We start from the raw sequence: 10,919 nt of genomic DNA, 5'->3' as shown, positions 1-10,919 counted from the left end.
GAGCATGTGCAGTTGTGGTGTTCCTGGGTCTTTCTGGATCCAGCCAGTTTAAATTCTGTACTTTGTGCTGATTGGTTTCACTGTTGCCAACTTCTCATTAGTACATCCTGCTGCTTCCTTCATCCAGCTATACCTGTCTATTTTTGCAATTATTCACCTGGCAAGTTTCTGTTTGTTTGAGCACTAAGCGATTAGTTAACCATACACTCGCTATTACATTGTATAAAAAAGTTATCATTCAAATTATATGGGTATAAAAAGTTATGATTCAGGTTATATTGGTATAGAAAGTCATGATTCAGATTATATTGGTATCTTATAACTCAAGCATCTTACAATTTTAACCTCAGTTATAATGTCAACTAGTTAATATCTGCATAGCAAAGTTATTCCTAACATATTTGCACATACCATTTCCTAACATATTCTGATACATGACATTTCTTACATTTCACTACCCGAGAAAGACAAGTAGCTGTTTATCACAGTGTCTGAATTTCATCAAAGAAATCCTGCTTGGGATAAATTCTGGTCATTTGTAAACTCATAAATTCTCTGTGTTGCTTTTCACTCACATCTCTGAAAATGAATTGGTACCAACGAGCCTCCTGTTGGAAGCAGACATGAAATTCCAGGAAGGAGAGTCCATTTATGCCTCTTAATTCAGAATTCCCATGTCTGAGCACACACACAGCCTTTTGTGGCTCACAGAGCCGTTCTGGGCTTCCTAATGTGAGTATTTCAAGGAATGAAAGGATTCACATCCTCCAAGTCCATTTCTTCTCTGAACCAGGGATGTTTCCACACTGCAGAGCAGAAAAGGGCTGCTTGGACTCCTTCCAACTTGCTTTAAAAATTTATTCACTGAGTTTCATCCTCCCTTTTCTTCTATTTCAAAGAAACACATGACTGGAGATCATTATTTTATATTATTATATTCTTGTATGTTATTTTAATTTCCTCCGGCCCTTGGCAGAGTCTCTGCATTTAACTACAGCATGCATTGGGTTGTTGTTTCTTCCTTTAAAAGGGCAGATCAAAATCCAAGGCTTTTAAATCTCCTTTACCAATAGAAATACATTGAAGGATGGGGGGGGGAAATACAGGAAACAGAACAAGGTAAATAAATACCATGATTTGCAATAAATTCTTCTCTAAACCAAATCCAAATTTGAGGGGCAAAATGGGATTATTTGTGCTATCAGACTACCTAACATTTATTCTTTTAACCAAAATTGTTAGAAAAAGGCAATATGGATAATTTTCTTTGAAAAACCTCACAGGTTCATGTTCAAAATGTTCTCTTTTTGATATCTCAGATGACTTTATCATTGGGACAAACAAAACATTTCTGTATTGTTAAAAAAACCAGAAGTCTCTTTTTTGTTGTTGTTATTTTTCAAATGGATAAAAATTCTATCTTACTATCATTATTATTTTTTAAATCATTATCATTATCATAATCATTATTATTTTATTTATCAGCTGATAAAAACACACAGAATATAAACTCAGGTAAATAATTTTTTTTATTTTATTTAAGGCACAGGAAGAACCTTCCAGTCAGTGTCTACTGAAAAAGGACAGAAAAGCCAAGTTTATTTCATAACAGCTAATTCCAAGTGGGTTTTGGCATATCACTGCTGTGCTTAGGTGAATAACACTTCCTCCGATGATTCCAGAGGGAGCAGGACCAGCCCCTGTGTGACTGACCCAACTATTCATGGGGGATTTAGCACACTAGGGATATCCTTCTTCATCTGTCCCGTCCAAGGAAATCCTTTGTCATTCTCAATTGTTATTTTTTACTTTCTCCCTTCCTTTCTTATTTTCTTTCATTCTTGCTTGCTCTCTTTCTCTCAGATTCATTCTCTTGCAAGTTTCCTTTTTTCTTTCTTGTATCTTTTTCTTTCTTTCTTTCCTTTCTTTCTTTCCTTTCTTTCTTTCTTTCTTTCTCTTTCTTTCTTTCTTTCTTTCTTTCTTTCTTTCTTTCTTTCTTTCTTTCTTTCTTTCTTTCTTTCTTTCTTTCTTTCTTTTTCTCTTTCTTTCTTTCTTTCTTTCTTTCTTTCTTTCTTTCTTTCTTTCTTTCTTTCTTTCTTTCTTTCTTTCTTTCTTTCTTTCTTTCTTTCTTTCTTTCTTTCTTTCTTTCTTTCTTTCTTTCTTTCTTTCTCCCTTTTCCCCTTTCTGTCTCTTTCTCTCTCTTTTTTTTCCTCTTTCTTTTCCCCAAATTGTAATCTTCCCCCGTCTCTTATTCCCTATACCCTGAATCCCACCACCACCAACCTAGCACCCCTTGCTCTGCCCATTTCTGCAATCTTTGCTTCATCAACAGAGTTTATTCCCTATGGATGGGGCAATGAGGGTTGTTTCATGGGGAGTACAGCTGGGGAACGGGACTGAGCCTGGCTACACTGCTTGGAATGCCCTTGTCCCCACAGAGACAGATGTGGCTGTCTCTAAGGTGCCCCATCTCTCAGTGCCACATGTCCAGCAGTGTCTCACAGAGCTGTCACCTCCTCCACAGTGTCCCCAGGGCCGTGGCTGCCCTCGTCACTCCCCGTTTTCTCCTCAAACACCCTCCGCAGAGCGACTTTGACCGAGCGCTGGAAGCGGCGCCGCCGCCAGCTCCCCACCAGCACGTAAATCACCGGGTTGAGGCTGCAGTCCAGCAATGCCAGCAGGAAAGAGGTGTATTCTGGGAATAACTCACTGGAATCAGGAAGATTGAGGAAAACCTCCATGCAGGAAGAGATGCCAAAGGCGAAGAAGAGCAGCACGTTGAGCAGGATGGCAACAAAGAGCTTCCCTGGCTTCCGCCTCCGGGAGCTGCAGTGCAGCTTGTGAAACAGGAACAAATTGGAAACCACCATCACGAAGGACAAAATCAGGGAAATCACAAGGACTACACCTGCAAGGACGGTCTCAGAGTCTTCAGCAAAAGTGAGGTAGAGGGAAGACACCAACACCCCGGCGAGAGCCCAGAGGGCCCCGCTGACGATGCCCGAGAGGTGCCGGGGGCGGTGGCAGCGGTACCAGATGGGGCAGAGGACGGAGACACAGCGCTCCACGCTGAGGGCTGCCAGCAGCCCCAGGCTGCTCAGGTCAAACAGGTGGCACAGGAGTTCCACTGCAAACACAAAATCTACGTAGAGAGGAGCAAGATGAAACAAAGACGTGCAAAATGCTGCTAAGGTCAGAAAAGCCAATATAAGCAGGAGAAACAGGAGGAGCAGGGAGAAGTCGGCAACAGCCAGATTTAGGATGTAGATGGTGAAAGGGCTCTGCTTCGTGTGGAAGCCCAGGAACCACACAACCACCCCATTCCCTGCCAGCCCACAGAGGGAAATCCCCAGGCACACACTGGCAAAGGCAATCAGCGTGTAGGGAAAGCTCGAGCATTGGGCTGAGACATATTCCTCCAAGTCCACAAATCCATAAACTATATCATTCAGGGTGAGGTTTGTTGTGCTGTTCTCCTCCATGGTGAATGATCCTGCTGCCAGTGGCTGCCTTCTTCTTTTCCCACCACTTCCTAGGAGAGATGGGGAACCACAGGGAAATAAGGGCCATCAGCATTCCCAGCACTTCCCATCTGTCCACACAGCCCCACGTCAGCCCCAGGAAGAGCCCCCACCCCTGCAGTGCCCAGGACAGGCTCCCATGCCTCCAGCCCTGACCCTGGACAGGAGGCATCTCCCACCACTCCATCCCTGGATTCCTACCTCCAGCAGGAACAGCTCTGTCACAGGAGCCCCAGGAGAAAGGATCTGGGGGTGGCTGCTGGAACCACTGGCTGTGCTTCAGCCTCAGCTCTCGTGCCTGGGGTGCAGCCCTTGGCCCAGAGATCACATCCCATGGTCAGAGCCTCCCCTCACAATCTCCCCACATCGGTACAGCTTCCCCTCATGTGTCCCAGGGACAGAGATCTTGTCAGGATGAGGTGGCCACGTCACCACCTTCCTCTCCTCCCCCCAGTTCTTCATGAGGGGCTGCTGATCTGTTATGATCCCATTAATGCAGGCACTCAGACTTTAGAATTTTAAACATCATTTACTGGATCTGAACCAATGAAAATGTGAGGACAGATAATATTATGTCCCTTCAGGTGCTGGGAATCCTGGGCCAAAACCCTCCTCTGGTGAGGGCAGAGCCTGTCCATGGAAGGGGTAGCCCTGTACGGTCCATTCATCTATTACAGGTTTTTCTGAACCCCTGAGAAATTCCCGCCCTCATCGGAGGGCAACAGAGCCCCTGAGCAGCAGCCATGGGGACGAGCACAGTCCTTGTGTGCACTTGCTGTGGGAAATCACCAGTGCCCAGACACAGGACTGCACGAGGGCTTTGCCCACTGCCTCTAATCCCATCCCATCTAATCCCAGTCATCAGCCTAATCACCCTTGCCAGGCAAGTGTCTCCTCTGAGATTAGGTTTGTGGGGTACATGGTGCTGCCAAAGCGCTCTTATCTCCAAGCAGTTCCTGCCACACAACCTCAGCCTTTCACAGCACGTGGACTGGCATTTTATTGCTTATTTTCTGCCCCTCTTTCATGTGTTTTCTCTCTCCTTTGGAGTTATATCCTGTGCTTGTCATCCCCATGACCAATGCATGTTAATGCACAACATTTGTGGGCTTTCCAGGGTGTCCAGCCTGGAGCTGCAGGATTTGGAGCTAGAGGAAAACTTGAAACAAGGAGAGAACTTAGGCTCAGGGTCCATCCATGAGAGAGAGATGGAGGAAGGTGCAACTCCTAGAAGTGTCTCTCAGAAGGAAGTTGGGAGAAGTCTTTGAGCACCAGTTACATGTCACTAGAGGCACAGAGCAACTCGTGCTGTTGCATGTCTGCACATCAGTGATTTCTCACTCCTAAAGTGAGAAACTCTGGCTCATCTCTCTCACCCCTCTGCCATCCTCCATTCCTGGGAATGATTTATATCCCCCTCTGCATTGATGGATGGACCACCTGGTACACACAGACACACAGTGAAAGCCAGAAGCCCCTTGCATAGTGGGATGACACTGGAGAGTGGCAGGGATAGAGGAAGGCGGTGACGTGGCCACCTCATCCTGACAAGATCTCTGTCCCTGGGACACATGAGGGGAAGCTGTCACCGATGTGGGGAGATTGTGAGGGGAGGCTCTGACCATGGGATGTGATCTCTGGGCCAAGGGCTGCACCCCAGGCACGAGGGCCGAGGATAAAGCACAGCCAGTGGTTCCAGCAGCACCCCCAGATCCTTTCTCCTGGGGCTCCTGTGACAGAGCTGTTCCTGCTGGAGGTAGGAATCCAGGGATGGAGTGGTGGGAGATGCCTCCTGTCCAGGGTCAGGGCTGGAGGCATGGGAGCCTGTCCTGGGCACTGCAGGGGTGGGGGCTCTTCCTGGGGCTGGCGTGGGGCTGTGTGGACAGATGGGAAGTGCTGGGAATGCTGATGGCCCTTATTTCCCTGTGGTTCCCCATCTCTCCTAGGAAGTGGTGGGAAAAGGAGAAGGCAGCCACTGGCAGCAGGATCATTCACCATGGAGGAGAACAGCACAACAAACCTCACCCTGAATGATATAGTTTATGGATTTGTGGACTTGGAGGAATATGTCTCAGCCCAATGCTCGAGCTTTCCCTACACGCTGATTGCCTTTGCCAGTGTGTGCCTGGGGATTTCCCTCTGTGGGCTGGCAGGGAATGGGGTGGTTGTGTGGTTCCTGGGCTTCCACACGAAGCAGAGCCCTTTCACCATCTACATCCTAAATCTGGCTGTTGCCGACTTTTCCCTGCTCCTCCTGTTTCTCCTGCTTATATTGGCTTTTCTGACCTTAGCAGCATTTTGCACGTCTTTGTTTCATTTTATTCATCACTATAGGCATTTTGTGTTTGTCCTTGGCTTCCCGTGCCACCTGTTTGACCTGAGCAGCCTGGGGCTGCTGGCAGCCCTCAGCATGGAGCGCTGCGTCTCCGTCCTCTGCCCCATCTGGTACCGCTGCCACCGCCCCCGGCACCTCTCGGGCGTCGTCAGCGGGGCCCTCTGGGCTCTCGCCAGCGTTTTTGTTTCCTCCCTCTACATCACTTTCACCTATACTGAAGACTCTGAGACCATCCTTGCAGGTGTAGCCCTCACCATTTCCGTGGTTTTTTCCCTCACGATGCTGGTTTCCAATTTGTTCCTATTCCTCAAGCTGCGCTGTGGCTCGCGGAGGAGACACCCAGGGAAGCTCTTTGTTGCCATCCTGCTCAACGTGCTGCTCTTCTTTGCCTTTGGCATCCCTTTCTGCGTGGAGGTTTTCCTCAATCTTCCTGATTCTGGTGATTTATTCCCAGAAGACCCCTCTTTCCTGCTGGCATTGCTGAACTGCAGCCTCAACCCGGTGATTTACGTGCTGGTGGGGAGCTGGCGGCGGCGCCGCTTCCAGCGCTCGGTCAAAGTCGCTCTGCGGAGGGTGTTTGAGGAGAAAACAGGGAGTGACGAGGGCAGCCACGGCCCTGGGGACACTGTGGAGGAGGTGACAGCTCTGTGAGACACTGCTGGACATTTGGCACTGAGAGATGGGGCAACTTAAAGACAGCCAGAAGTATGGGGGCACATGGCTCTGAGCTCAGTCCTGTTCCTTTACTCCCCATGGAATGACCCTCAGTGCCTCGGCCCCAGGGTATAAACTCTGATGTGCTGATCTTTTTCATTTTGTTACCACCCCTAAATCCGATTTGGATTTATTTCTTTTGTTACCTTCTATCATGGTAACTCTGACCCCAAAATTTGCTGAATAAACAATACCTGGTCTTTGCTGCAGAGCCTGTCCCTGGTGAACAGTGTCCAGAATGGCTCCTTTCCTTCTTTTTCCCCACTCTAAAGCCCCTGCCTTGTCTGAGGAGGGCAGATACCTGTCTCATAGCAGAGCCCTTCCTAAGGCTGCTGCCTGCCGTGGTTGGGATGATGCTGACAGTGCCAAGAGCTCCTCATCCCTCCTGGGAGAGAGCTGGGCAGCAGCCCCATCTCTTCCTCGGGGGGAAGTTGTCCCTCCTTTTCCCACGGCCTCAAATCCAGGGGAAACCAATGTTCCACTGGTTCTGGAAAGGGAAGTTATGGGGAATTGTAAGAGAGAATTGGGTTGTGAGCTGTAAAACCTGCCTGCAGAGGCACATGGCAGAACAAAGGAGCCCATGGTGGCACAGAGAGGCTTGTCTCCACCGGGCCCTGGGAGGAGGAGGTGTCATGCTGCAGAGCCCTATGAAGTGTGTTCCTGATGTGGCAGCACGGGATAGGTCACACCAACAAAGGAAATACTGTGCCTTAGAAAAGTGCATAAACCAACTCACTCCTTTGAATAAACAATTCAGACTCCCTGCCAGTCTGGGTTGGAAATTCAATTGCCACCAGGAAGTGAGAGGGAAAGCCATGGGGGGTGAGTCAGGCTTTGGAGACACACGGGAGGTAAAACATCTTAAAAAGCATTTATTAACAGAGTTGGTAATAATGAACAGAGCAGAGCAACTCCCACATCTGGGAGGGTTTTTCTCTCCCTGTCTCCCATTTTCCTGTTCACTGAAAAGGAGAAACTTTCCAAGGTACAACCTCTGGTCCAGGAAAAAACAACTCAGCCAGGGAGCATCTCCCAAGGCAAGTGCAGGTGGGTCATGATCCTTCCAAGAACTTTTTCGACTTCCAAGCACCTTCCTTGTCTCCAGTGTCACCCAGGCCAGTCCCTACCTGAGCTTCCCATTTTCCGTGGAATCTTAGAATGGTTTGGGTTGGAAGGATCACTGAAGACCATCCCTCTCCAACTCACAAGATTGCACACAGCCCCAAACTCGGTGTGCATTTTGGGGAAAGCCTCCCAGGGACCATCCCAAACACCTGCCCACTCACCCGGGCAACAAAGCTCATTGTGAAGCCTCCACAGGGTCTTCCCACATGTCAGGACCTGCTGGAGATGGACAGGAATGGCCCAGGAATTGTTCTGCACTGCTGTGCCGAGACTTCTGATCCACCTGCACGCTCTTTTTGATCAAAGACCCCAAGAAAACCCACTGGGAAAAGCTCTGAGCCTTAGGGACTCCATTTTAATATTCCTCAGGGTAGGGAAGCTCACTTCTGAGACAGAGGGAGCGCAGGCCTGTTGAGTGGGAAAGACTCCAAGCAAAGGTTTCAAAGCAAAAGGCTTCCTGGGTGTCCCTGCCCATGGCTGCAGGGTTGGAATGAGATGATCTCTAAGGTTCCTTCCAACCCAAACCGTTCCATGATGATTCCGCCGATCATCCAGAATCCAGCCCGGGCAGGAGTTCCCCTGCTGGACACAGCACCAGCCTGACAGAGCTCGAGGAGCATTTGGACAGCGCTGTCAGGCACAGGGTGGGATTGTTGGGATGTCCTGTGCAGGGCCAGGAGCTGAACTCGATGGTCCTTGTGGGTCCCTTCCAACTCAGGATATTTTATGCTTCTCTTTTATGATGATTCCACTAACGAGGATTCCACCGTGTTGTCCCTGTTCTGGGGCTCTGGCACATCCTCAAAAGCCCTCTGGAGTGAAAGCCAAGAGGATGGTGACGTTCAGCCCAGCTGTCACACCCCGTGAGCCCAGCTGGTGGCAGAAGCTCTCTGGGACAGGAAATATCCCCAGGGCGATGGTGATGAAGAGCAGGGAAGTGAAGTCAGCGATGGCCAGGCTGGGCACGCGGATGGTGATGGGGTCCCTGCGGGGGCGGAAGCCGAGGAGCCAGAGCCCAGCCCCGTTCCCACCATTCCACACAGGCACAGGAGCAGCGTCACAGGGACTTTGCTCCAGTGGCTGCTGTCACAGTCGGTGCAGTTGTAGTGCTGCCCTCATTCCAGCTCCCGCTGGATGCCTTCCCACCGGGCTGGCTCCAGCAGGCAGGGCTGGCTCTCTCCGTGCCAGGGGACAATGGGCTCATTGGGACACCTCTGCTGCTTCCCCTTCCCCTCACACAGCTGGAAGGGTGACAGAGACACCTTAGCAATGCTGCTGACCCCCACACGTGGCTCTTCCCATCTTTTCCCACGCCCAGCTTCCATGTGGAGCAGCACAGGGAGAGCCGAGGGACAGGACAGATGGCAAGGAGGATGTGGGACACTGGTCTGGAGTGCCTGGCACAAAAGCTGGGGAGATACCTCCTTGCTGGCTTTGGACAGAGCTGGAGGAGGAAAACAACTGGAGAAGGGAAGGATTGCCTGTGGAGATGTCATAGAGCAAGTGGCTTTGGGATGGACCGGACCTGGATTCTCAGGTGTCAGCTGAGATCACTGAGCTGCTGGATTCCTTCAGCAGGATGCTCGTTTCAATATTCCCCCCTTTCCCCACAAGATTTATAGCTCTTAATACCCTACAGACAGCGATTCCCTGAACAAACATGGATGGCCAGGTTGCATCCCCATGAGGGGGCACTGATTAAGCTGAAAGAGAAGAGTCTGACCTTGTTTCCTCTGTTTCCTCACTCAGCCTGGACAATCCCAGTGGAGCAGACACGCTGTGGCTTCACATCACCTCACACACTGCAGCTGCTCTCCCTGGCTCGGGATCTCCAAGAGGTTCCCTGGAATGATCACTTGGGAAAGGGGAGCGAAGCCCAGCGGGTGAGCCCGAGCGGTGTCTGGCGTGGGGTCTGTCCCAGGTCCTTCCACAGCCCCCTGTTCTCCGTGCTGGCTCGTGTTCTCCAGGGCTTTCACAAACAGGGAACGATTCCAGAGCCTTTGATGGGATCAGGGCTCTGGTTCTCATCTGCTCTTGCCTTTGTCCAGGAGATGAGGAACAGGAGAGAGCCTCAGCAACGAGACCTATGGGAAAAGCAGTTTGTCTCTGTGCCAGCTTCCTCTTCTGTTTTAAAGCAACCCCAATCCCAAAATCCTCTCTTTGAACTGCTTGAACTTGCCCCCTCTCATTCCTGGGCTGGATCCTTAGGACCCTGCACTACAAATGTGCTGCTGAACTTTGACTTCTGGTTCAAAGCTACTTTTGCCACTTGTATACCACAATTTCAGTGGTACTTGCCCTTCACCACGCAGTTTCCAGGAGAATTCATGCAACAGTAAATTCTGTGCGTGAGCTGGAGCGCAGGCACACAGCAGAGGGGTGATTTGGGATTTCAGGAATGTCATTTTTTCTGAAAGGAGGTGAATCAATGCTGCTCTCTTGGCTACAACCCTTAGGAAGTCTGAGGTTTCATCTGAGTCATCTACACTCCCTGGGGAGTCAGACAGCAGCGTACAGAGAATTCCATGGAATTCCTAGAAAGCTGCAGTGAGGGGATTCCTACTCAGGATGACATGTGCCTGGGAGCTGGGATGCTCCTGCTGGAAGCTGCTGTGCGTGGGGACCCTGGGACCAGAGCTGTCACCTCTCCTCCTTGCTGACACCCTGTTTGTGCCCCCAACTATGGAATCTCACAACTCCTCACCATGCCAACCCTTCCAAGGGCAAATACTTGATGATCCATGAGCTAAAGGGGCTCCAGGAGAGGTGCAGAGGGACTTTGGACAAGGGCCTGGAGTGACAGGACAACAAGGGGAAATGGCTTCCCACTGCAAGAGGGTGGGTTCAGATTGGATATGAGGGAGAAATCCTTCCCTGTGAGGCTGGAGAGGTCCTGGCACATGGTACCCAGAGGGGTGGGGTCAGGTAAAAACAACCACAAGTGCTCCCAAGAGTGAGGAGAAGCAGGATGAGCTCTGCTGAAGGGCTGCAAAGGGGATCACAGCACCCCCAAATCTGTGCTCTCATTGAATCATTAAGGGTATTGGCAGTAATTAAGGTGGGCTCTCAGTGCTGATAACCTGGCTGCAAGCAGCTGATTGCTGTCCTTCCCTTGAACTGTGTGAGCCTGCAGCAGAATGACAAAAATGGGAATTCTTGGCTAACCTGTGCTTTTATGAGACCCGGGGGAGGTCTTTGCAATGATCCCGGAGCTCTTCCCGGAA

At 50.1% G+C, this 10,919-nt stretch overlaps 2 protein-coding genes across 2 annotated transcripts; one reads left to right on the top strand and one right to left on the bottom strand.

The window, feature by feature from the left end:
• Positions 1-2,498: 2,498 nt before the first annotated feature.
• On the bottom strand, positions 2,499-3,497 carry LOC138111123 (mas-related G-protein coupled receptor member H-like). The gene has a single exon (XM_069016347.1). It carries the CDS (start codon positions 3,480-3,482, stop codon positions 2,499-2,501), a length of 984 nt encoding a protein of 327 aa, XP_068872448.1. The 5' UTR covers positions 3,483-3,497.
• A 2,005-nt stretch (positions 3,498-5,502) lies between these two features.
• On the top strand, positions 5,503-6,507 carry LOC138111122 (mas-related G-protein coupled receptor member H-like). Its single transcript, XM_069016346.1, has one exon. It carries the CDS (start codon positions 5,518-5,520, stop codon positions 6,505-6,507), a length of 990 nt encoding a protein of 329 aa, XP_068872447.1. The 5' UTR covers positions 5,503-5,517.
• Positions 6,508-10,919: the final 4,412 nt, after the last annotated feature.

The sequence above is a fragment of the Aphelocoma coerulescens genome, chromosome 5, assembly GCF_041296385.1.
Source record: "Aphelocoma coerulescens isolate FSJ_1873_10779 chromosome 5, UR_Acoe_1.0, whole genome shotgun sequence".
Lineage (NCBI taxonomy): Eukaryota > Metazoa > Chordata > Aves > Passeriformes > Corvidae > Aphelocoma > Aphelocoma coerulescens.
Note: the sequence above shows the minus strand (reverse complement) of the source record. Positions and strands in the feature narration are given on the sequence as shown.

Coding starts and splice junctions, on each gene's coding strand:
- LOC138111123 (XM_069016347.1), bottom strand. CDS start 3,482: ATGGAGGAGAACAGCACAACAAACCTCACCCTGAATGATATAGTTTAT.
- LOC138111122 (XM_069016346.1), top strand. CDS start 5,518: ATGGAGGAGAACAGCACAACAAACCTCACCCTGAATGATATAGTTTAT.